This window comes from Pituophis catenifer, unplaced genomic scaffold (assembly GCF_029215685.1).
Source record: "Pituophis catenifer annectens isolate HBS135680 unplaced genomic scaffold, rPitCat1.0.hap2 SCAF_2, whole genome shotgun sequence".
In the NCBI taxonomy this organism is placed as follows: domain Eukaryota; kingdom Metazoa; phylum Chordata; class Lepidosauria; order Squamata; family Colubridae; genus Pituophis; species Pituophis catenifer.
Genome location: NW_027256882.1, coordinates 26118462 through 26145308, shown reverse-complemented (window position 1 = coordinate 26145308; position 26847 = coordinate 26118462). Strand labels below are relative to the sequence as shown.

The window sequence follows — 26847 nt, the reverse complement described above, 5'->3', positions numbered from 1 at the left end:
CTTCACAAAAGTGCAGTTTCAGGAGGGGAGCCGTCCTCGAGATGTTTGCACTCAGCTTCACTACCTTTGCTGTCAGTGGCTGCAACCAGAAAAACACACCAAGGCTCAGATGCTGGACCTGGTGCTCCTGGAACAATTCCTGGCTGTTCTTCCCCCAGAGATGGCAAAATGGGTGCGGGAGTGTGGAGCAGAGACCAGTTCCCAGGCGGTGTCCCTGGCTGAAGGCTTCTTGCTGACTCAGGAGGAGGAAAACATGCAAGAAGAGTTGCAGGTGGGAGAATGGAATCATGGCAGCTCTAAGGAGGATCTCTCTGAAGTTCTCAATTCCTTTGTGACAGAGTTTTCTGGGATTATTAACTCCTAGGGGCATTTTTTCTATTCTTCCAGAGGATGTATTTCGAGCAATTCCTCCATTCTGTTTCAGCAATGGACATTGGGGGCTACTAGTTTAAACGTGCAGTATGATCATTCATTTCTATCTCTCTGCTCTTCCTTTGTTTCTCATATCACATCATGTCTAGAAATCCGTGGAGGCTTTGATTGAGTATCCCAAGAGGGGGAAAGATTCATTCAGAACTTCACAAGATCTGATCTTCAGGGAGAACTTCCAGAAAGATCAAAATCAAGACACTACGCAAGGTAAGAAAAGCTCTTTCTGTGTGATTTAGCTGATTCTTTTGCTCAAGTTTATTGGAGTGTCTCTTTTTAACAAATCTGAGAGATTTGTACTCTGTACTACAGAGCCTGTAGTACAGTGGACTAAGCACTGTTATTAACACAGCTGCCTGCAATTTACTGCTGGTTCGAATATCTCCAAGGCTCAAGGTTGACTCAGCCTTCCATCCTTTCTAAGGTAGGTAGATTGAGGAGCCAGTTTGTGGGGGCAATAAGATGACTTTGTATAAATATACAAAAGTATGAATGTTATTGCTTAACGCAGTGTTTCCCAAACTTGGCTATTTTAAGATGCATGGACTTCAACTCCCAGAATTCCCCAGCCAGTATGCCTGGTTGAGGAATAGTATGCCTGGTTGAGGAATTCTGGGAGTTGAAGTCCATACATCTTCAAAGGGTCAAGTTTGGGAAACACTGGCTTAACGCATTGTAAGCCGCCCTGAGTCTCCAGAGAAGGGCGGCATATAAATTAAAGCAAAAAAAAAAAAAATCTGCTTCCAGTATTTTTATCTTTCTCATAGAGAGTAGAAAGCCGTCCTTGTACTTTTTACAATCACCTCTTTGTCCTGGAGATGAAGGATTAGCTGAACCGCTACTTCAGGTAAGGAGGAGAAACATTGGAAAAGGTCCATGAATCTTGGATGGATTTCATTTTGTTCTAGAGTTCAATTTATAAATTTGTTGTTTCTAAGCAATATGAATTTGACATCAGGTCATTGAACATTCACACTCAGTTTACCTACCTTCTCCCTTCTGAGGGGATCCTTTGTGAGTCGCTTTCTCCACCCCTCCTCCTTCACCATCAGATTTCATCAACCAGACTGTTGTCAATATCAGTCCTCTTCCTTGTCCCCCAGGGTTATTCTCACACACCATTATAAAGAAAATATTCTTTTTTGCCTTTTGAAAAGCATCTTTGGGACTACCGTGACCTGGTGATTGAGAATCTCCATACACATATAGAGTTCTATTACAAGCTCTTCCAACTTCTTCATGAAGGTGTGGAGTTGGGGTACGTTGGTCCCTCAGTGTATAAAATGAGCCATTGGAAAACATATCAGGTGGGTTTTGCCAGTATTTTGCTCTGCCCATCCTAGGAAGAGTGGGAGTCACTGATAAGTATTGGATTTAAGACCCAACTGTCAATTGACCAAGATTATTTTAGTTGGTTACACCGTAAAGCATTCCATCTTGATCAAACATGATTTAGTTGGGCCATCAGCCAAAAGCGGTGCAATCTTATTTTTAATATTGCAGAAGGTGCCCATTTTGTTCACGTGATCTCTTTCCTAAAATTAGTGGAAGAAAATTATCCCATTATTCTTGGAATTATTTGTTAATAAATAAATTTGTGTCCTTTTTCAGGATGTTGTTTCTTTTGAGGAAGTAGCCGTGTATTTCTCCAAGGAGGAGTGGTCTCAACTGGATGCTGACCAAAAAGTGCTCCACGGAGAAGTCATGTTGGAGAATTTCAGGAATCTGTTTTCTCTGGGTAAGAATCAGTGGAGCAGAAATTTTATGGTAGCGTTCCCTAGATCTGTTCCTTCTCAATAATCCTATCTCTGAGCTCTGCAGGCAGTTGCTTTGACCTCATGGCTTTTGGTCTGCTACTGTATGCATTCTCAGCTGTGAGGCCATTTATGGAGAGCTGTGTGCCTTTCTGAATCTCGTCCAATCAATTTAATTTACCACAGGTAGACTCCATTCAAGGCATAGAAACATGTCAGCAACAATCACAAGAAATGGGAGGCACCTGAGCTATATTTCAAGCATTGCAAAGAGTCTGAATACTTACATTATTTTATTTTATTTTATTTTATTTTTCATATTTGTATACCGCCCTACTCCCGAAGGACTCAGGGCGGTGAACAGCCATAATAAATACAAATACATATAGAAGTTAAAAACTATTAAGAAACAGATTAAGTAATTTAGGCTCAAAGATTAAAAACATCTAAATTTATCTAAAGAGGTTTAAAACCCAATTTAAAAGCCAGTTTAAAAGCCAATTAAAAAGGGAGAGTTAGGCCAGACCAGCTTGTTGGAATAGAAATGTTTTCAGGGCACGGCGGATATAATAATGTGATATTTCAGTCCTTTTTAAGAAACTTACAGACATTTCTAAAATTCTGTTTTCACTTTGTCATCATGAGGTACTTAGTGTAGATTAATGAGGAAAAAAATGAATTTCTACAGTCATAGAATCAAGCGGCAGCATAATAAAATTAACAAAAGTGAAGGGAGCCTGAATACATTCTGAATGCACTCTATATACTTCCTTTATTTTTTAAAAATAATATAGGCAGTGGACATACCCCAATATTCCTTCCTCCTGCTGTTTTCCCTAGGAAAAAAAATCCTGTGAAATGGGTTGAGCTGAGAGAGATTGGCCCAAAGCCACCCAGCCAGCATTCATGTCTAAGACAAAACTAGTACTCAGAGCCCCCCCGGTTTCTAGCCTGGTGTTTTAGCCCTTTGACCAAACTGACATGGAAGAAGGAAATTTATTGAAAGAAAAATTGGAAAACTGCATAGCCTGGCTTTGTACATAAAGAAAATTGTTTTTTTTTAATGCTTTCTGCTCATAAACCATAATACTGATTTCACAAAAGATATTAGCAAGAATCTGAGGACGAGGCTGAATATACTAATGGTGTGGCCTCTCTTGAGCCAGGTTCTGCCTACTAGGATTCGGTATTCCCTCCTGAACCTGGTCACTGGGTTTCTGATGGCCTTAGTTTCTTAGCTGCTATAACCGACTGGATGACCTCTAAGACGGATGTTCCCTTCTTAGAGATATGCCCACTTGTGTACCGAGTTTGGCATTAGTCTTAAATTGAGGGTGGGGAGCTATTGCCATTGAGAAATTCCCTTTGACTTTCAAAGATTCTGCTCTGCAGACAAGTGGAGATGAAACTTTTATTGAAGTTGGAAGTTGCTGGGTATATTGTTGCCCCAGCATGATAGAGTATACAATGCACTTCCGGAGTTTGTGGCACCATGGAATTGTCCCGGGTCAACGATTAATTCAGGTTTGTGATCCAATCCTACTGGAATTCAAATACACAATTTTCACTTTTCTTTTTCAAGGCTTTAATGAACAAGAGAAGAAGAATTGCAAGGAGGAATGCCAAGCGATCCATTCGAAAGGCGGGAAAAGGAAATTTGTAGGTCACACCCAACCAGAGAGCGATGAAACAAAGCAATCACAAAGTGGAATTAAAAAAAGTCTTTCTCAGGTCAGTTGGCTTCCTAACCATAGAGTGATCGATATGGGAGAAAGACCATATAAATTCATGGAGTGCGGAAAGAGGTTCAATAAATCCGATCATCTCATTTCTCATGAAAAGGCACATTCAGAAGAGAAACCAAATACCTGCACGGAATGTGGAAAAACCTTCTCTTATAATCACTCTCTTAGAAGACATGTAAGGATCCACACAGGAGAAAGACCTTATAAATGCATGGAGTGTGGAAAAACCTTTACTTGTAGCAGTAGTCTGAAATCCCACAATTTGATCCACACAGGAGAGAAGCCATATCATTGCATGGAGTGTGGAAAGGGTTTTAGGAAGAGTGGTAATCTTAATACCCACAAGAGGATCCACACAGGAGAGAAACCGTATCAATGCATGGAGTGTGGAAAGACCTTTTGTTATCATCATTCTTTTAAAACCCATAAAAGGAATCACAAAGGAGAAACACCTTATAAATGCATGGAGTGTGGAAAGACCTTTACTTATAGCAGTAGTCTTAATTCCCACAAGAGGATCCACACAGGAGAAAGACCTTATAAATGTGTGCAATGTGGAAAGACCTTTACTCGTAGTAGTGATCTTAATTACCACATGAGTATCCACACAGGAGAAAGACCTTATAAATGTGTGGAATGTGGAGAGGGCTTTAGAAGGAGTTCTGATCTCACGTCCCATAAATGGATCCATGCGGGAGGAAAAAACCATATGAATGCATGGAGTGGAGTTTTGTAAGGAGTAATGCTTTTACTCGCCAGAGAAGCATCCACACACTGGAGAAACCAAATCAATGAAGGAATTGTGGAGAGAGCTCCAAGAGAAATCCAGATAGTTCTTCGTGTATAACGGCAATTGAGCCCAATATTTCTGTTGCTAAGGGAAACAGTTATTAAGTGCGTTTTGCCCCGTTTTACAATTTTTCTTGTCACTTTTGTTAAGTGAATCACTGTAGTTGTTTAGTTAGTAATACTGTTATGAAATGAATCTGGCTTCCCCATTGGATTTGTTTGTCAGAAGCTCACAAAAGGTGATCACATGATCTAGGGACTCTGCAGCTGTCATGAATCAGTTGCCAAGCATCTGAAATTTTATCAGTTAACCATCTGGATGCTGCAACAGTCATAACTGTGAAAAATGTTCATAAGTCATGTTTTTCAGTGCTTCTATAACTTTGAATAATCACTATGTGAACTATAGTAAATTGAGGACTAAAGTATCTTGCAAGGACCATTTTCTTTTTTTAATTTTATTTATATGCCGCCCTTCTCCAGAGACTCAGGGCGGCTTACAATGCATTAAGCAATGGCCTTTATACTTTTGTATATTTTATACAAAATCATCTTACTGCCCCCACAATCTGGGTCCTTGTAATTTGAGTAATAATCCAAATAAACTGTAGCTCCTCTTAAATATGCATCCATAAATTGCCTTTCTAGTGCAAACCAGAACAGTGTGGATCCCTAATCCTCCTTGTGGTTTTTGCTAAGTTCAAATAGACAAAGGCCTTTTGTACATGTAGAAATATTCCTGATTGTTTTTCATTATATTATTTCAAATATTCCAAAATACCAAACACAATTTATCACATTGTTGTTCAATTATGTCTTTGGTTAAAGGGAAAAAACCCACAACTTCGTTAGAGGTGATCTGATACCTTTGGCTGTTGCCTGAATATTTCTGTTCTGATATTGGGCCAAGTATCTGGGCCTTTCCCTTTCTCTGCCTGTCCTACCTTTCCATCTCCGCTTGTCTGAGGAAAACTCCGGTGAGAGTTCTGATTGCTGCATCCAGAATGTTGGATGCCACCAATTTCTCATGGATTCTTTTTAAACCAGGAGTCCCCAACCCACAGGCTTTATCCAGAACTAGGCCGTGCAAGCAGTGGATGAGCGTGTGCAAGCGTAGCTAGTGGCAGGCACTCACACTTTGTTTGAGCGGTGGGTGCACAGGCCAGCTACTTCCACAAATGGACCTCTGCATGCATGCGTCTGCCAGCAGCTTGCACAGAACCATCCTCCTCCTCCTCCTCCCCCACCTGGGCTACAAAGCCAGAAAGGTTAGGGACTGCTGTTTTAAATCATCAATCATACCCAATTTAATTGAGTTGAGCTCAAAAACGTTTCTCAAAAGTCCTGGATTCTAAAAGATTTTAAGTTTTCTATCTCCCGATAAGGGTTGTGGAGATGTTTTATTTTGAAAAAATATTGGAGATACAAAAGAGAAACATACAAACAATGAGTTCGTTTTATGTTTGTTTTTTATACTAAATCAGACATGTCAAAACACAAGGCCCGTGCAGGTTAGATGTGGCCCACGGGGCCACCCTAGAGACAGCAAGGGACCGCCCCCGCTGCCTCGGCCCACCCTGCCCCAGCTGGACGCTACCCTGGGTACGTGCACAGGAGGTGACGAGCACACGGGATCTGGAGTGCCGAGGGGGCCATTGAGGCGGCATAGGCCCTGGTGGCGGGCACTGTGTTTTTTTTTTTTGTTTTGTTTTTTTTTAATTTGATTTATATGCCGCCCTTCTCCGGAGACTCAGGGCGGCTTACAATGCGTTAAGCAATAGCCTTCATTCTTTTGTATATTTTTTTTATACAAAGTCAGCTTATTGCCCCCACAAACTGGGTCCTCATTTCACCTACCTTAGAAAGGATGGAAGGCTGAGTCAACCTTGAGCCTTGGAGTGTTGCTGCTAGGGCTCTCTGCCACCTCGGCCTGCTCATCAGCCCGGCCTCACAGCTGGCCCTCTGCCCCCGAGAGCTTTCCTTTTCACTGGGACTGTGCCTGCCCCCACATGGGAAAGCCATGGCCACCCACTTGTCCCTTCCTGGGGAAGGAGGGGGGAAGAAGGAAGGAGATGGGAATGAGAAGGGGGGAGGAAATAAGGAAGGAGATGAAAATGAGTGATGGAGGAAGGAAGGAAGGAGATTGTAATGAGAGGGAGGGAGGATCTGAGTGAACCCCTGCCTTAGTACTTGGCCGCCAGCAACCCTGCCTGCCTCGCCATCCCCTTGCCTCCCTCCTCCTGGCCTCTCTTGGTGGTCTCCCATCCTAACAGTGAGGATGGTTTGCTTAGAAAGCCAAGTCCCCTTCCATAGATTGGGAGTGTGTCTCTCTCTGACTTACACTTTGCCCTCCCACACTCACCAGGAGCAACCTGGCCAAGAAGAGCGAGCACAGCAACAGCAACCTCGAGGAGGAGTTAAGCGTGGCTGAGCACCCCTAAGCAAAGCTGGTCTGAGCCGTGTGGCCTGAGAGGGACGGCGAGATTCCTCTGGTGGACGAGGCTTTGGTCCTCATCCTGGTCTCGCCTTCCTCTGCTGGAGACCTCTGGATCCCCCCTCCCAGCCTTACCTGCCCCCCTTAGAGAAGAGGGAGGGTGCTGCTGCATGTAGAAGCGCGGAGGAGAAAGGTTTGTAGGAAGCAGTTTCCTCCAGGTCTAACTTTTGCCTTGACAGATCTCTGGAGAGGAGGAAGGGTGGCAAGGGAGCTGTGTGAGGGAAGTCTGCCCCAACCAGCCGGCATCTTTACCACACAAGCCTGGAAACGAGAATTTCCTTTCGAAAAGGGCCAGCCTCCCTCCTGCAGGACCGAGGAGTGCTGCTCCCCTGCCATCTCCTCTTGGTCTCCAGAGATCTATCAAGGCAGAAGTTAAACTCGGAGGAAACTGCTCCCTGCAAACTTTCTCCTCCAGTTCTTCCATGACTCAGCAGAGTCGTCCTCCGCTTCTTGCTTTGCAGGGAGGGGGTACCAGACAGAGAACCAAACCCCAACGATGTCTGAGATTGGAAAGAACGTCTCCTTCGGCATGCTCTGTATGTGCACACACAGACACACACACACACACACCAATCCAAGCTTGGAGACTTTTATCTACATCTGAGCTTGCAAGCTGCCAATCATGTCTGGGTTTGAGAAGAAGGCACTGAATTTTCCCCACCTTGAGTTAGCCAGTGCAACTTATTCCATCCTGACCCAGCTGTCCCAAGTCAGCCTCACCCAGTGAGTGGTATCGAAGTGACCATGTGAGTTGTCATAGTCTTACATGCAACTGGCTCTTTGAGGGCAACCATTATGCTGATGAGGCCCCCAATGAAATTGAGTTTGGCACCCCTGCTTTGCACCATCCCCATGAACATGTGATCAAATACTTGACAACTAGTTCCTATTTATGCCAGTTGCAGTGTCCTGGGGTCATATTCAGAAACTAACTTCACTTTCTACTGACAAATAGACAGGTCAGGCGAACTGGCTCCGGGATGTGTAGATCATCACACTCGCAAATCACAGAAAGCTGCATAGGTTTATTAAAACAGATCATGCCAAAACAATCATTTTATTCTTTGACAAAGTGACAAAATTAGTAGACTAGTGAAATGCCGTGGACATAGTATATTTAGACTTCATTAAGGTATTAAATGAAGTAGACTGTTCTGTCCCCTCCCATGAGTGCCCTTGCAGAAGCTCATATAGCCCGCCACTAACAAACGCAGGCTGGAGAGATTGAAGCTGGCCCTTTAATAAACAGTTCTCTTTCAAAAGTATATGAGTTAAGTAGTTACCAGCAATGTTCCAAAGGTATATCAGTTCAGTAATTACGGGGCAATGTTACAGAGGTCTTGGTAGACAGCCAGCAGGCTAATAAAGGAATGCAGACTCCTTTTCAAAACTCAAAACTAGCAGTTCTAAACTCCACTACATCCAAAACGCCAACAAATTGTTCATCACGCCTTTCCGGCCCAGCCACACCCCTTTTATACTTTGTAGGTTGTGGCCCTATGTCTCCTGACCACACCTCTTGGGACATGGCAATAGCTGTTCTCTACGACGTCTCCTACGTCTCTCTCTTGCATCCAATAGGGGCTCTCTCTCCTCGTTACCAGCCTCTGTTTCCTCCTCAATTTGGCTGGGGTCCAGAGGCACATCAGCAACTATCAGTTCTTGCTGACTCACCACTGAGGATGGCCCCTTCGGCACATAGAGCACATAGCTCGTGCCAGCTTCCTCCATATCATTCTCCGACTCAGCATGCGAAGATAAATCAGCCTCCGGGGCCGGAGTCACAACATAGACCAAAGCCTATTGGTAAACACTAAAATGTGGGATAGACATCATCATCACTAGATGGATTTGTAATTGGCTGACAAACACTACTAACAAGTAGTCCTTAATGGTACGACATCTACATGAAGGGAAATAAGGAGTAGAGTACCATAAGGTTCTGTCTTAGGCCCAGTACTCTTCAATATCTTCATAAAGATATGGGGGGGGGGGGGGCGGAGGGAAATACCATCTGCACGGTGGCTGGGAGGGGCAGATATGGCGGGAGCAGGGGGCCACATCATGTGTTGGGGATGCGCACTCGCTGTCTGAGAGCAATTGCGCGCCCCGGCCCCCAAGGCTCCCCTCGGATACTAGGTGGCTTAGATACTCAGGACCTGGGCCTGCGATTGATGCTGTGCAACGCTAGGTCTGTGGTAAATAAGGCCCCCCTCATTCACGATCTTATCCAGGAGGGGGGAGCGGACCTGGCAGGTATTACGGAGACCTGGTTGGGACCAGAGGGAGGTGTCCCTCTGGTCGAGATGTGCCCACCAGGTTTCAGAGCATACCATCAACCGAGAGCCCAGGGGCGGGGCGGGGGGGGTGGCGGTTATTATTAAAGAAGGTCTTGGTTCAAGGGAGACCACTGTGCCTCAGATTGTCGGATGTGAGTCCCTCTTCGTGAGATGGGGTCATGGGGTTCAGATGGGCTTGCTGCTTGCGTACCTGGCTCCCTGCCGCGTGGCAGCAGCCCTGCCTGAGCTACTCGACGTGATAGCCGCGGTGGCAGTTGATACACCCAGGCTTATGGTCATGGGTGATTTCAACTTGCCATCCATTGGTGAAACGTCTGGGATGGCTCGGGAGTTCATGGCTTCCATGACGGCCATGGACCTGACTCAGTTAGTTCATGGCCCCACTCACGGGGGGGGACACACTCTAGACTTGATTTTTGTCTCTGGCCAGTGGTTGAGTGATCTTGTTATAGGGGATATAGATATGGAACCCTTGTCATGGTCAGATCACTCACTCCTTCGTCTGGACCTTCGTACCGCTACACCCTGCCGCAGGGAGGCGGACCCAATTAGATGGGTCCGCCCCAGGCGCCTGATGGATCCTGATAGGTTCCAGACGGAGCTTGGGCCAATTCCTGATGATCTGGCACACGACTCGGCCGAGGACCTAGTAGCTGCCTGGGACCGGGCAGCTGGTGGGGCCTTGGATCGAGTCGTGCCTTTGCGGCCTCTGACCCGGTGTCGATCCCTCGCGGCTCCTTGGTTCACCGAGGAACTGAGGGAGATGAAACGCCGGAAAAGACGCCTAGAGAGCGGTTGGAGGGCCAGTCGCGCTGAATCTGACCGAACACTGGTAAGGTCGCATATTAAGACCTACCTAGTGGCGATAAAGACGGCAAAGTTCAATTACTTTTCTGCCTCTATTGCGTCATCAGGGAATCGTCCGGCCGCCCTGTTCAGGGTAACCCGCTCCCTGCTCCACCTGGGAGCGCGGGAGGATCCCTTGGAAGGCAGGGCGGAGGATTTCGGACAATACCTGCATGACAAAATCGCTCAGATCCGGGGGGACTTGGACTCTGACTGGGTAGATCAGGGCAGGGTGACGAGGAATAGTCTTGATAATGTTATCTGGGAGGAGTTTGATGCTGTGACTCCCGATGATGTGGACAGGATTTTGGGGAGACTTAGTGCGGCCACATGTTTACTGGACCCGTGTCCCTCCTGGTTGGTACTGGCCTCCCGGGAGGTTACACGAGGCTGGCTCCAGGGTGTTATCAACGCTTCATTGAGTGAGGGTTACTTCCCCGCGGCCTTGAAGGAGGCGGTGGTGAGGCCTCTCCTCAAGAAGCCGTCCCTGGATCCAGCAATATTGGCCAACTACCGTCCTGTCTCCAACCTTCGCTTCCTGGCGAAGGTTGTTGAGAGTGTGGTCGCGCGACACCCAGCTGTACATCTCCACCCCAGGCCACGCCAATGATGCCCTTGAAGTGATGTCCCAGTGCCTGGAGGCTGTACGGATCTGGATGGGGAGGAACAGGCTCAAGCTCAACCCTTCCAAGACTGAGTGGCTGTGGTTCCCGGCATCCCGATATGGTCAGTTGACTCCATCACTGACCATTGGGGGCGAGTCTTTGGCCCCCACAGAGAGGGTTCGCAATCTGGGAGTCCTCCTGGATACGCAGCTGTCCTTGGAGGAACATCTGACGGCTGTAACCAGGGGGACCTTTTATCAGGTTCGCCTGATCCGCCAGTTGCGGCCCTTTCTTGATCGGGATTCCTTGTGCACAGTCACTCATGCCCTCGTAACCTCTCGCCTTGATTACTGCAATGCTCTCTACATGGGGCTCCCCTTGAGGAGCACCCAGAGGCTCCAACTGGTCCAGAACGCAGCAGCGCGGGTAGTGACGGGAGCAGCGTGGCGCTCCCATGTAACACCGCTCCTGCGTGAACTGCACTGGCTCCCGGTGGTCTTCCGGGTGCGCTTCAAGGTGTTGGTTATCACCTTTAAAGCGCTCCATGGCATAGGGCCTAGCTATCTTCGAGACCGCCTACTGCCACCGACGACCTCCCACCAACCCGTGCGCTCCCACAGAGAGGGCCTCCTCGGGGTGCCATCAGCCAAACAATGCAGGCTGGTGACCCCCAGGGGGAGGGCCTTCTCTATGGGGGCACCTACCCTCTGGAATCAGTTGCCCCCTGAGATAAGGAGAATCCATGACCTCAGTGCCTTCCGCCGTGCCCTTAAAACTTTCTTTTTTCAACAAGCCGGGCTGGCTTAATTTCTTTTTAAGGGTTTTTTAATTGTTCTGTTTTGCTTATCGTTTTAATTAATGGGGCCAAATCTATATATATTTTTAAATGTGTTTTAATATTTGTATCTGATGTTTTTATCTGGCTGTTCACCGCCCTGAGTCCTCAGGGAGAAGGGCGGTATACAAATTCAAAAATAAATAAATAATAAATAAATAATAAATAAATAAATAAATAAATAAATAAATAAATAAATAAATAAATAAATAAATAAATAAATAAAGGACTTGGATGAGGAAATAGAAGGGGAACTCATCAAATTTGCAGGTGACACTAAGCTGGCAGGAATAGCCAACACCCCCAGAAGACAAGTTCAGAATCCAAAAAGATATTTACAAACGTGAACAATGGGCCTTATCCAAGAAAATGAAATTTAATGTGGAAAAAAGCCAGGGTTTACACTTAAGCAAAGAAAAAAAAAAATACAGTTACAGGTTAGGCAAAACCTGGCTCAAAAACAGTAACTGAATGGAAACTTGGAGTCCTAGTTGCGCAGCAGCTAAATTTAGTGCGCTTAACAATGAGGAAAGATGGCGTCCCCTCCTCCTCCTGGAGTCCATTACGAAGCAGAGCATTGCCTGCAGTCGTTCCAGTATCTCGGGGCAGAGAGCAACTTGCGCTTCTCCCCAAGCAACCAAGGTGCGCACAGCGCCAACAAGGGCCGGAAGAAGCGCCTGCGAGAGGAGGCAAGTACAGGGGCACTTTGCTCCTGCTCTGGAATATGGAGCGAGTCTCCATCTCCCCGCCGTCGTTCTTACCTTCTCTGGCCAGGCGAGGAGTGACTGGGAAGGGAGGGTGAGGGGCTGGGCCAGCCAGTGGTGGGTTCAGCCGACAGGGAGCCACAGCAAGGGGATGAAAAAGTTTCCTTTATCTGGGAACCTGAAATGACTCTTGATTTAAATCATATGATAAAAAGCACCCAAAGAAGAAAGAACGACATTAGCAAAACAAAAAGCAAAATGCCCAACCCTCGCCTGTTTTTGGAAATGGTTCAAGAGGGAACACACAGAGAGACACATGAGAGAGAGAGACAGATAGGGATAGAAAGAGAGAAGAGAGAGAGAGAGAGAGAGAGAGAGAGAGAGGAGAGACAGTGTCAGGGTTCCAAGTAACACCCCAACAGAAGTAAAACTCCAAGGCAAGCACAGTTCCATTTTATTAGAGATGTCATATTGGCACATCTGGGAAAACCCAAATCTGAAAGTTCCCCCAGATTTTCCCCACCCAAAAGAAAGTCAAAGTCCCTTCCCCTGCACCCACATGTCAGTCACATGGCCCAATCAACTCACTGTCCCAACTGGAGATGTTTCCCAGTCACACCTCTCCAGGTGCAGGCTGCACATCCTTGACTCCCAGAGAAAAGAATGTTGTTATGGTGATACATTTCCACCAACTCCATCCATTCCCCCCTCCCATTTTCCCACAGCATGCCAATCCACTAAGTGTGGCAGCCCTGAAGTTCCAAAGAAAAAGATGGCCTCCAGGGCTGACACAGAGAGCAAGAGAGACAGGTGACAGAGACGGAGACAGAGAGGGAGAATGAGATAGTGAGATAGAGACAGAGAAAGACACACACATAGATACCTGTTTCCCTCAGAAAAGAAAACACGGGGAGCCACAAAACCTGGCTAGGCATGGTTTGGGGGGGGGTGTCATGTGACTTGGAGTGACTGACATCGAGTTGACCATTCCCACCATTCCCAAAACCACAGGTTTTGTGGTTGCAGACCCCTGGTCTAGCGAAAAGAAGGACTGGGGTGACATGATAGTAGCACTACACTATTTGAGGGGCTGCCACGAAGAAGAGGCAACTTATTTTTGAAAGCACCAGAAGGCAAGACAAGAAACAATGGATGGAAATTAGTCAAGGAGAGAAGCAACCTGGAATTAAGGAGAAACTTCCTAAGACTGAGGACAATTAACTAGTGAAACAGCTTGCCTTCAGAAGTTGTGGGTGCTTCATCACTGGAGGTCTTTAAGAAGAGACTAGACCGGGGTGAAATCCAGCAGGTTCTGACAGGTTCTGGAGAACCAGTAGCAGAAATTTTGAGCAGTTCGGAGAACCGGTAGTGGAAATTTTGAGTAGTTCGGAGAACCGGCAAATACCATCTCTGGCTGGCCTCCGAGTTGGGTGGGAATTGAGATTTTGCAGTATTCTTCTCTTGGAGTGGGATGGGAATGGAAATTTTGCAGTATCCTTCCCCTGCCATGCCCACCAAGCCACACCTACCTAGCCACAGCACACCCACAGAACCTGTAGTAAAAGAATTTGGATTTCACCACTGGACTAGACAGCCACTTATCTGAGATGGTATAGGATTGCCTGCTCGAGCAGGGGGCCGGACTAGAAGACCTCCAATATTGTGATTGATTGAAACTTATTTGGTCAAAGGCCTCATCACATATATCATTATATCGTGAATGGAAAAAGCTTCATTCCTCTCACAAAATAAGCCAGAATGAAGGGAAGAATTGCTCTCACAAATAAGCCAGAATGAAGGGAAGCCCATGAAACACATGTTCAAAAACCCTTTTTCAACTACTTTTTGCCTTTCTATTATATGACAAGGATTAGGAAAAAGTCTAAATGTGAATTAAATATAATTAATTTAACCGGGCTTTTTTGAAAATATTTATTGCAATATTGTTAATTGATGGTTCTGCATCAAACAGGTGAAAAGGCACTGATTATGGTTTCCTAATCATTATGTCAATTTTTTCATAATGGAAGACTTAATTAGACAGGTTAGTAGAGAAATGGGCGGGAAAGAATGGAGCCAGAATGAGAAGTTAAGGCCATTCTTTTAAAATTTCTTCTTCAGCACAATTTCCCCTCCATCTTTCTTTCATTAATTGTAGCTAAATCTCTTTTTTCTTGCACTGTCCACCTCCAGATCCAGACTAATCTTTTCAAACCAGTGTAATCTTCATTACTTTTGGCTAGAAAAAATATTCTTTTAATCCAAAGGCCTTAAGGTTCCTACTAAAATTTCCTGAAGCGTATTCGTTACTCAACACCAAAATAAGAGCCTTGGTAGTACAGTGGTTTAAAGCACCCTGTTATTAACACAGCTGCCTGCAATTACTGCAGGTTCGAATCTTACCAGTCTCAAGGTTGACTCAGCCTTCCATCCTTTCTAAGGTAGGTAAAATGAGGACCCAGTTTGTGGGGGCAATAAGCTGACTTTGTATAAAATATACAAAAGTATGAAGGCTATTGCTTAACGCATTGTAAGCCGCCCTGAGTCTCCGGAGAAGGGCGGCATATAAATCAAATTAAAAAAAAAAAAAACTTCATCTCTCTCTCTCTTTTTTGCCTTGTAATATTTGAGCTTTACATTTATTTTTCAGTATTTGCCTTCCTTCATTTTGTAATTCCACTTTTTCTCTAGTCACATATGAGACTTTATTCTCCCAATCTTCATTTCTCCATCATGGTGGCTTGTTTTGAGGTAAAAAATTTTAAAGGTCCGCAACTTTGAGCTTTCGCTCCATTTTGGGAATTTTCTTTTGATGCCTCTGTTGGAAGAAATATCCTTCTGGGTTCTGCTCCAACTGGGGAAAAAGACACTGGAGACATGGAGACTGCTTGGAAAGATGGTTTAATGGTGGACAGGATCACATGGCTTGAGTTCCTGAACAGAAAAAGGGCAGATACAGCGAGTTTTCGGGTTTTATGCTCTCTCTGGCTTTGAACTTCCTGGGGCCCAGAAAGAGTATCCTGATTGGTTGTCAGACTCCCAGGGGGTGGGGGTTATAGCTAGCCTTGCTGCAGGGGTGGGTTCTAAATTTTTTTACTACCGGTTCTGTGGGCGTGGCTTATTTTGTGGGTGTGGCTTGGAGGTCATGTGACTAGGTGGGCATGGCTAGCTGGTCAGAGTCATTTCTGGAAGGTCCTCACACTTACGACCAGTCCTCACACTTACGGCCCAACTCATTTGTTTGCTTTTAACACTGATCAGCTGTAGGACGGCCCTTTGAAGCCCCCTGGCAAGAGTTTAAATAGTTTTTTTTTCCCTCTAGTCAACAGCTGGGACTCAGGAGGCAGCAATAGATTGGGGGTAGGACCAAATAGTTTAATTACTTTTCCGCCTCTATTGCGTCATCAGGGAATCGTCCGGCCGCCCTGTTTAGGGTGACTCGCTCCCTGCTCCATCCGGGAGTGCGGGAGGATCCCTTAGAAGGCAGGGCGGAGGATTTCGGACAATACCTGTATGACAAAATCGCTCAGATCTGGGGGGATTTGGACTCTGACTGGGTAGATCAGGGCAGGGTGACGAGGAATAGTCTTGAGAATGCTATCTGGGAGGAGTTTGATGCTGTGACTCCCAATGATGTGGACAGGATTTTGGGGAGACTTAGTGCGGCCACATGTTTACTGGACCCGTGTCCCTCCTGGTTGGTACTGGCTTCCCGGGAGGTTACACGAGGCTGGCTCCAGGGCGTTATTAATGCTTCGTTGAGTGATGGTCACTTCCCCGCTGCCCTGAAAGAGGCGGTGGTGAGGCCTCTCCTCAAGAAGCCGTCCCTGGATCCGGCAATATTGGCTAACTATCGTCCTGTCTCCAACCTTTGCTTTATGGCAAAGGTTGTTGAGAGTGTGGTCGCACGACAGTTTCCACAATTCCTGGAGGAAACATCTTATCTAGATCCGTTCCAGTCAGGTTTCAGGTCTGGGCACAGCACGGAAACGGCATTGGTCACGTTGGTTGATGATCTCTGGAGGGCTCGGGACAGGGGTTGTTCCTCTGTTCTGGTCCTGTTAGATCTCTCAGCGGCTTTTGATACCATCAACCATGGTATCATGCTGCACCGACTGGAAGAGTTGGGGGTGGGGGGCACTGTGTTGCAGTGGTTCTCCTCCTTTCTCTCTGACCGGTCGCAGTTTGTGTTGGCAGGGGGGCAGAGGTCGACCTCGAGGCCTCTCATCTGTGGAGTGCCGCAGGGATCGGTCCTCTCGCCCCTTCTGTTCAACATTTATGTGAAGCCGCTGGGTGAGATCATCCGTGGCTTCGGGGTGAGATACCATCAGTACGCTGATGACACCCAGCTGTACATCTCCACCCCAGGCCACGCCAATGATGCCCTTGAAGTGATGTCCCAGTGCCTGGAGGCTGTGCAGATCTAGATGGGGAGGAACAGGCTCAAACTCAACTCTTCCAAGACTGAGTGGCTGTGGCTCCCGGCATCCCGATATAGTCAGTTGACTCCATCACTGACTATTGGGGGCGAGTCTTTGGCCCCCACTGAAAGGTCTCGCAATCTGGGAGTCCTCCTGGATAGGCAGCTGTCTTTGGAGGAACATCTGACGGCTGTTACCAGGGGGACCTTCTGTCAGGTTCGCCTGATTCGCCAGTTGCGGCCCTTTCTCGATCGGGATTCCTTGTGCACAGTCACTCACGCCCTCGTCACCTCTCGCCTTGACTACTGCAATGCTCTCTACATGGGGCTCCCCTTGAAGAGCACCCGGAGGCTCCAACTGGTCCAGAACGCAGCAGCGCGGGTAGTGATGGGAGCAACATGGCGCTCCCATGTAACACCGCTTCTGCGCGAGCTGCACTGGCTCCCGGTGGTCTTCCGGGTGCGCTTCAAGGTGTTGGTTATCACCTTTAAAGCGCTCCATGGCATAGGGCCTAGCTATCTGCGAGACCGCCTGCTGCTACCGACGACCTCCCATCGACCTGTGCACTCCCACAGAGAGGGCCTCCTCAGGGTGCCATCAGCCAAACAATGTAGGCTGGTGACCCCCAGGGGGAGGGCCTTCTCGGTGGGGGCTCCTACCCTCTGGAATCAGTTGCCCCCTGAGATAAGTAGAATCCATGACCTCAGTGCCTTCCGTCATGCCCTTAAAACCCATCTTTTCCAGCAAGCCGGGCTGGCTTAAGAAGAAATTTTTAAATTCTTTTAATCGGTTTGTGATTTCTTAACTTTCGGGCCAAATTTATATATATTTTTAACTGTTTTTAATATTTGTATTCTATGTTCTTATCTTGGCTGTACACCGCCCTGAGTCCTCAGGGAGAAAGACGGTATATAAATTGGAAATTAAATTAAATTAAATTAAATAAAAGGTAAGAATAACGTGGGTGGGGGGTCGGGGGGGGTGGGAGGGCGGGGAGGGGGAGAACCGGTTCGGTGATGTCATATCATCACTGCTACCGGCTCGACCGAACCGGGAGGAACCCACCACTGCCTTGCTGGCTGATGTAATCTTCCCAAGTGCTATGTGGTGAGTTTTCTCCTAGATGGGTCCCATTGTCTTGCAGATGAGGTCCATTGACAAATATTGAGTTTCTGCCTCTGGCCCATTAACAAAAGGGTGGGGGCAGGAAGGTGGGACCTGCTTTGTCTTTAAAACATGCTTCTCCATTTCTCATCCAGGGAAACATAATATTCTGTCTTTTAATATTTCCTAAAATATTTCATTCTTCTAGGAAAGGGGTGGGTGCTAACTTCCTACACCTCTTTTTCATCAGGATCTATATTTCAAGATTATTCACATCATTACAGGCTGCCTTTGGGATTTCTAATCCTCCTTGGCTGCCCAGAGGCATGAATTTGGAAAGGAAGCTGTAATAATTGAAATAGAAAAATCAATACAAATCTTAATTTTCCTCAACCTGTCGCTTTCCTCCCTGTGTCTCTGCCAGCCCCCTGATCTCCCCTCACTTCAAGGCTGAGTTTGCCATCCGCCACAAAACACAGGCTGGGTTTCATAGAGAGACTTTTCTCCCTTGTCTTTTGACCGTCCTGCCATTTCTGACAGGATTTTCCTCATTTTTGAGGTCTCCTCTTGGGAATCCCTAGAGACCCTTCAGAGAAGCTGCTCTTCAGGAAAGGGATTTTTGAGTCTCCACAGAGATTTTCTCAATCTTCAAAAGATAACAGACGGTTCTTAGGCATTAAAAAGAGGGAAAATCTAGAAACTGACGCCTGCCGGAGAGGCCACTTCCTTTCTAGAACTGAGCATGCGCCATCCTCTTTCCCAAGTCAGGAGAGCTGCGTGCTTCCCGGGGCATTTTGCAGCAGAGGCTTGAAAGCTGCTCCGCTCTTTCTACCGTCTCCGATTCTGCATTTGGGTGAGCATTTCAGGAAAGGGAAGAGGCTGCAGAGATACTTGGACATCCAGACGTGAGTGGGGGGTTCAGTGACTGGGTGGGTGGGTGACTTTTCTCCCGCGCTGGACGCTCACATCAGGCTTGGAGTCGTGGAAAGAGGGTGGAAGAGCCAGGGGTCCCATGTTCCCCTGCCGTCGCTATGCATACAAGGGCCAGGCAGGGGAGAAAGCAAAGCTTCGCGCCCTTCCATTTGCCCCCAGGGGGAAAAAAAAAACCAGGGTCGCAGAAAAGAGGATTTACAATCCATTTCGACGGGAAAAGCTTTGCATGGAGGGAGAGGAGGAGAAGTCGTCTCTGCAAAACAGAGATTTCTGCCTCCAAGTCAGTCGTGACTCCTGGACAGTTTCCTGCATATTTCATGGCCCCGTTTTCAGAAGGGGTTTCCCTCGCCTTCCCCTTTTTATAAGGGCCGAGAGAAGCGAGCTGAGTGAGTCCCTCCTGCTGGCTTTGCATGCAAGGCTTCAACTCCGTGTGTAAGGAGTTGGGTGCAAGGGGTGCAAGGACTTGTTCTTAACTATGCAGCCATAGAAATGCTATTAAACTGTCTTTTAAATTATACTGTATTACATTATGATTAGCCAGAGAGACCATTTGGCTCAGTGATGAAAGCACAAGGCTTTGAAACCAGGATGTCAGTGCGTTATTTTATTTACCAGCTGAGCTTCATCATTTCTGGACTATCAGACTTTCCGTACCTTGCCAAGAATTGTTATCAAAAGCTACTAGGCATGTCCATCCACCCACATTCCTTCACACACTTTTTTTCCTTTGTTCTCTTGCCACGGGTGCCCGTTGCTGGAAAGCAGCTGGCCCGAACTATTTCAAAATGTAAGAATTATCTTTCTTAGTTAGTGAGGTGTTTTATTTTCTTTATAACAAATAAATGAGTTTTATTAGAGAACTTTTCTTCGGGTTTTCTTTTCAGAGTATTGCAACTTGGATAAAGCCTCGATCCATCCTCTAATCAGGGTGATTTGTCCCAGAGCCAATTATGGGATTAATCAATGCCCTGACACAGGAGAGTAACTTCTAGTCCAACCTTTGGCATGAAAGCCTTCAGCCCATCCCAGTCTCAGCCCAATCTACTTCACAGGGCTGTTGTTGGGGGGAAAAGAGTAAGAAGGAGCATTATGTATAATCTCTGCCTAGAGTAATTTACAAAAGTAATACAGAAGACATAAGAATAAAAACTAAATTTTTAATAGAAACTAGGAAGTAGAAATCAAAAACATATTTAAATGTATTTTTCCAATATTTTGATAGACATTGATCCTGAAGGCAAATTTTCCGATATGTAGAGAGAGCAAGCTGGCTAATAAGATTTTCCCTCAAACCTTGGTGGGTTCATACAAATTTCTTTACTTAATCTTCTCTTCCCTCCCGTACTCCCCATTTTTCCATCTCAGATACATCAAAAAAATTTCTGGTTCTTCGGGAATCTTAAAAATCTTGTCTGGGAAGAGAGCCTTGGAAAATTTGGCCAGACCTCTTGTGAACAGAAAGACCTGTGGAGACCCATGGGTGCATTTTGGAGCTTTTTTAGAGACCAGAGAGAAGATGGAGGGACAACACCCAGCAGATGCAGAAGTTAGAAAAGGCCCTCCAGCTGCTCAGCCTTGGAGCTGTGGGAAGAATGAGGCAAGTCCTGGGCAGAAGAGCCAGGAAGAGGCATCCAACAGTTCAGAGGTCCAATGCTGTCACTTCACAAAAGTGCAGTTTCAGGAGGGGAGCCGTCCCCGAGATGTTTGCACTCAGCTTCACTACCTTTGTCGTCAGTGGCTGCAACCAGAAAAACACACCAAGGCTCAGATGCTGGACCTGGTGCTCCTGGAACAATTCCTGGCTGTCCTTCCCCCAGAGATGGGAAAATGGGTGCGGGAGTGTGGAGCAGAGACCAGTTCCCAGGCGGTGTCCCTGGCTGAAGGCTTCTTGCTGACTCAGGAGGAGGAAAACATGCAGGAAGAGTTGCAGGTGGGAGAATGGAATCATGGCAGCTCTAAAGAGGATCTCTCTGAAGTTGTCAATTTCTTTCTGGCAGATTTTTCTGGGATTATTAATTCCTAAGGGCATCTGTTCTATTCTTCCAGAGGATGTATTTGGGGCAATTCTTCTGTTCTCTTTCGAGTTTCAGCAATGGACATTGAGGCCTGCTAGTTTGAAAATGCAGTATGATAATTTTTATCTGTGTACTTTTCCTTTTTTTCTTGTGTCACATCATGTCCAGAAATGCACGGAAGCTGTGACTGAGTATCCCAAGAACAGGAAAAGTTCATTCAAATGTTCTCAAGAGCTGCTGTTCATGGAGACCTTACACAAAGATCAAACTCAGGACACCACTCCAGGTAACAAGCTCTTACTGTGAGAGTTCAATATTTAGCCGATTCTTTTGCTCTGCTTTATTGGAGTGTCTCTCTTTAAGAAATCTGCTTCCAGTATTTTTCTCTTTCTCACAGAGAGTAGGAAGCTGTCCTTGGAGTTTTTAGAATCACCTCTTTCTGATGAAGTTGAAGGATTAGCTGAACCGCTACTTCAGGTAAGGAGAAGAAACATAAGAAAAGGTCCATGAATCTTGGATAGATTTTATTTTGTTCTAGAGTTCAATGTATAAAATTGTTGTTTCTAAGCAATATGAATTTGACATCAGGTCACTGAACATTCACACTCTCCGTTTTGAGGGGATCCTTTGTGAGATGCCTTTTCCACCTCTCCTTCTTCATTTTCAGATTTCATTGACCAGACTGTTGTTAGCATCGGGGCTCTTCCTTCTGTCTCCCAGGGTTGTTCACACACACCATTATAAAGAAAATATTCTTTTTTTGCCTTTTGAAAAGCATCTTTGGGACTACCGTGACCTGGTGATTGAGAATCTCCATAGACATATAGAGTTCTATTACAAGCTCTTCCAACTTCTTCATGAAGGTGTGGAGTTGGGGTACGTTGGTCCCTCAATGGATAAAATGAGCCATTGGAAAACATGTCAGCTGGGTTTTGCCAGTATTTTGCTCTTCCCATCCTAGGAAGAATGGGAGTCACTGACAAGTAGTAGATTTAAGACCCAACTGTCAATTGATCAAGAATATTTTTGCCTATACCATAAGGCATTCCAAACACTTCCAGCTTGATCAAATATGATTTAGTTGTGCCATCAGCCAAAAGCGGTGAGATCTTATTCTTAATACTGCAGAAAATACCCATTTTATTCACTAGATCTCTTTCCTAGAATTGGTGGAAGAAAATTATTTCATTATTCTTGGAATTATCTGTTAATAAGGAAACTTGTGTCCTTGTTCAGGATGTTGTGTCTTTTGAGGAAGTGGCCGTGTATTTCTCCAAGGAGGAGTGGTCTCAACTGGATCCTGACCAAAGAGAACTCCACAGAGAAGTCATGCTGGAGAATTCCAGGAATCTGGCTTACCTGGGTAAGAATTCCTTTCTGTGCTCAGGAATGTAGAGAAGGGGCTTGAATGTTATTTTTGGGGAAAAAAATCATTTATTTACAATGCATTCAGAAAGGATTCTGACTTTGTAGAATTTTGTTACGCTGTAGCATGATTCAACAGTTGTTGAAAGGGGTTATTTTGTGTTTTATGAGCAGAAAGCATTTTTTTAAAGAAAACAATTTCTTTTCTTTTTTTCTTAAGTGTTAAAAAGCATGATGCTATTTTTTTATCAAAACAAATAAGATGAAATATTTTTCAGCAATTACATTGCTGAAAAATATTTATACATGGGATAAAACAGTAAAGCACCAAGTGAGTCAAAATTATCTTCTCCATAGACACAACCTGCAGATTTCCAGTTTTTCTTTGAATACATTTCCTTCTTCCATAAAATCAGTTTGGTCAAAGGGTTAAGACACCAGGGTAGAAACTGGGTGACTGTGAGTGAGTACTTGTTCTGCCTTAGGCATGAATGCTGGCTGGGTGACTTTGAGCCAAAACTCTCTCCAATCCATTTCACAGGATTGTTGTATGGAAAAGAGCAGGAAGAAAAAAATTTGGTTTGTCTGCTGCCTTTATTTACAAAAAATAAAGGAAGGATATGGAATGCATTCAGAATGTATTCAGACTCCCTTCACTTTTATCAATTTTGTTATGCTACTGCTTGATTCTATATTTGTTGAAATTCATTTTTTTCTCCTTATTGGTACCCAAGAATGACAAAGTATTTTTTTTTTTAAATATCTGTTACTTTATTAGTTTCTAGCCCGGTGTCTTAACCTTTTGACCAAACTGACTTTATGGAAGAAGGAAATATATTGAAAGAAAAACAGCATAGCCTGGCTTTTTACATAAAGTAAATTGTTTGTTTTTTCAAAAAGCATTCTGCTCATGAAATACAAAATACTCATTTCATAAAAGATATTAGGAAGACTCTGAGGAAGAGGCTGAATGGACAGAGCAAGATCCTGGCTACCAAGATTCGTTATTCCCTCCTGAACCTGGTCACTGTGTTCCCGATGGCCCTGAGCTGCTATAACGAAGACCAGATGACCTCTGAGAGGCATGTTCCCTTCTTAGAGATATGCCCACTTGTGTACTGGAATTGGCTTTAGCCTAAATTGAGGGTAGGGAGGTATTGCCATCCAGAAATTCCCTCTGACTTTCAAAAATTCTGCTCTGTAGACAAGTGGAGATGAGACTTTTATTGAAGTTGGGAAGTGCTGGGTATGTTGCTGCCCCATTATGACACAGTTTCCAGTGCACTTTGGGAGTTTTTGGCAGCATGGAATTGTCCCATATGAAAGATTAAATCAGGGCTGTGATCCAATCCTATTATATGGGGATCATTTCACTTGGAAATGGGTCTTTGCTATTATCTTTGTTTGCCAACAAAACAGCTGAAATACATTGACGATTCAGAAGAAAAGTTTTGCTTGTTCCCCTATTCTTGGTACAGTTTTCATTTTTCTTTTTCAAGGCTGTAATAGAGAAGACAATAAGAATTGCAAGGAGGAACACCAAGCGATCCATTCAAAAGGGAGGAAAAGGAAATTTGTAGATCAGATGAAACCAAAGAGTGATGAAACAAAGCAATCACAAAGTGGAGTTAAAAAAGGCCTTCCTCAGGTCAGTTGGCTTCCTAACCATACAGTGATCAATAAGAGAGAAAGACCATATAAATCCATGGAGTGTAGAAAGAGGTTCAATATATCCGATAATCTCTTTTCTCATGAAAATACACATTCAGAAGGGAAACGATTTACCTGCATGGAGTGTGGAAAGTCCTTTAATCGTAGCAGTCATCTTCATTCCCACCAGAGGATCCACAAAGGAGAACGAACATATAAATGTATGGAGTGTGGAAAGACCTTTACTTGTAGCAGTAATCTTTATTACCACAAGAAGATCCACGCAGGAGAGAAGCCTTATAAATGCATGGATTGCGGAAAGGCCTTTTATTTAAGCAGTCATCTTAATTCCCACAAGAGGATCCACAAAAGAGAACAAACGTATGAATGCATGGAGTGTGGAAAGACCTTCTGTTATTCTGAGTCCCTTATAATCCATCAAAGGATCCACACAGGAGAAAGACCTTATAAATGCATGGAGTGTGGAAAGGGATTTACTTGTAACAATAATCTTTATAACCACAAGAAGATCCACACAGGAGAGAGACCGTATAAATGCATGGAGTGTGGAAAGACCTTTACTTGTAGCAGCAGTCTTAATTTCCACAAGAGGATCCACACAGGAGAGAGACCTTATAAATGTAGTGAGTGTGGAAAGACATTTACTCGTAGCAGTAACCTTGATTCCCACAAGAGGATCCACACAGGAGAAAGACCTTATAAATGCATGGAGTGTGGAAAGACCTTTACTGCTATGAGTAGACTTAATTCCCACAAGAGGATCCACAAAAGAGATCAAACGTATAAATGCATTGAGTGTGGAAAGACCTTCTGTTATTCTGAGTCCCTTATAATCCATCAAAGGATCCACACAGGAGAGAGACCTTATGAATGCATGGACTGTGGAAAGACCTTTACTGCTATGAGTAGACTTAATTCCCACAAGAGGATCCACAAAAGAGAACAAACGTATAAATGCATTGAGTGTGGAAAGACCTTCTGTTATTCTGAGTCCCTTATAATCCATCAAAGGATCCACACAGGAGAGAGACCTTATGAATGCATTGAGTGTGGAAAGACCTTTACTGCTATGAGTAGACTTAATTCCCACAAGAGGATCCACAAAAGAGAACAAACGTATAAATGCATTGAGTGTGGAAAGACCTTCTGTTATTCTGAGTCCCTTATAATCCATCAAAGGATCCACACAGGAGAAAGACCTTATAAATGCATGGAATGTGGAAAGGGATTTACTTGTAGCAGCAGTCTTAATTTCCACAAGAGGATCCACACAGGAGAGAAGCCTTATAAATGTAGTGAGTGTGGAAAGACATTTACTCGTAGCCATTACCTTAATTCCCACAAGAGGATCCACACAGGAGAAAGACCTTATAAATGTACTGAGTGTGGAAAGACATTTACTTGTAGCGGTAACCTTGATTCCCACAAGAGGAGCCACACAGGAGAAAGACCTTATAAATGCATGGAGTGTGGAAAGACCTTTACTTATAACAGTCATCTTCATCGCCACAAGAGGATCCACACAGGAGAAAGACCTTATAAATGCATGGAGTGTGGAAAGAGCTTTACTTATAGCAGTTATCTTCATCGCCACAAGAGGAGCCACACAGGAGAAAGACCTTATAAATGCATGGAGTGTGGAAAGAGCTTTACTTATAGCAGTCATCTTCATCGCCACAAGAGGATCCACACAAGATAGAAGTCAAATAAAGATCTGCAGTGTGGAGAGGACTTTTTGTGAGCTTCTTTTTTCTCCAAGTAGTTCTCGTCATATGACTGCAATTGAGGCCAAAATTTCTGTTGCTAAGCGAGACAGTTATTGCGTTTTGTGCCATTTGACGACTTTTCTTGCCACATTTGTTAAGTGACTCACAATAGTTGTTAAGTTAGTAATACTGTTATGAAATGAATCTGGCTTCCCCATTGGATTTGCTTGTTAGAAGCTCACAAAAGGTGATCACATGATCCAGGGACTCTGCAAATGTCATAAATCTGTTGCCAAGCATCTGTCGTTTGATCAGGTGACCTTGGGGATGTTGCAAAAGTGTGAAAAATGGTCATAAGTCACTTTTTTCCATGCTGCTGCAACTTTGAACAATCACTAAATGAACTGTAGTAAATCGACGACTACCTATAGTTGTCTAAAATCTCATACAAGTACCATTTGAGTAATTTAATTTTTAAGTCCTTTTATAGTCATTTTTTGAGTGTATTGTGAGCCGCCCTGGGTCTTCGGAGAGAGGCGGCATATAAATTGAATAAATGAAATAAAAATAAATAAATAATTCAAATAAATTGTTTACCTTCTTAGATATGCATTCATAAATTGCCTTTCTAGTGCAAACCAGAACACGGCAAATCCCTAATCCTGCTTGTGGTTTTTTCCAAGTCCAAATACTCAAAGGTCTTCTCTGCATGTAGAAATATTTCTAATTGTTTTTCATTATATTGTTTCAAATATCAAACACAACTATAATGTTATTCTTCAAGTATCTTTTAGATAAAAAAAAAGCACAACTTTTAGTAGTGGTTATCGGAAACCTCTTGTTGTTGCCTCAATACTTCTGTTGAGTTAAGTATCAGGGCTGAGCCCCTTCTCTGGCTGTTTTCGGCTTACAAAATATAAAACCTCATATAAAAACAATAAAACTCTTCTTTTATTCTTTTATTGAAGAAGAGTCATATAATAAATTAATATAATAAAATAACCCCCTACCATGGTGACAGCACCGCACATGAGCCACTTAATGTGCTCCATCCCGCTCTGGGTTCCCAGTGGCAGAACCAGGTTTTCAGCTCCTTCTGGGAGAGTCCTAGAGTGGGGGCCATTCAAATCT

General features: G+C 44.8%; 1 protein-coding gene across 1 annotated transcript in view; it reads left to right on the top strand.

Annotated features, from left to right (window-relative positions):
* Window positions 1-26321, top strand: part of LOC139311897 (zinc finger protein 721-like) — a 51950-nt gene extending 25629 nt beyond the window's left edge. The window contains exons 9-10 of the mRNA XM_070936418.1: window positions 4127-4623; window positions 24025-26321. Coding sequence (XP_070792519.1) covers window positions 4127-4623; window positions 24025-25709 — 2182 coding nt within the window. The 3' untranslated portion in view covers window positions 25710-26321. The remainder of the gene's footprint in view (window positions 1-4126; window positions 4624-24024) is intronic.
* The last annotated feature ends 526 nt before the right edge of the window (window positions 26322-26847 follow it).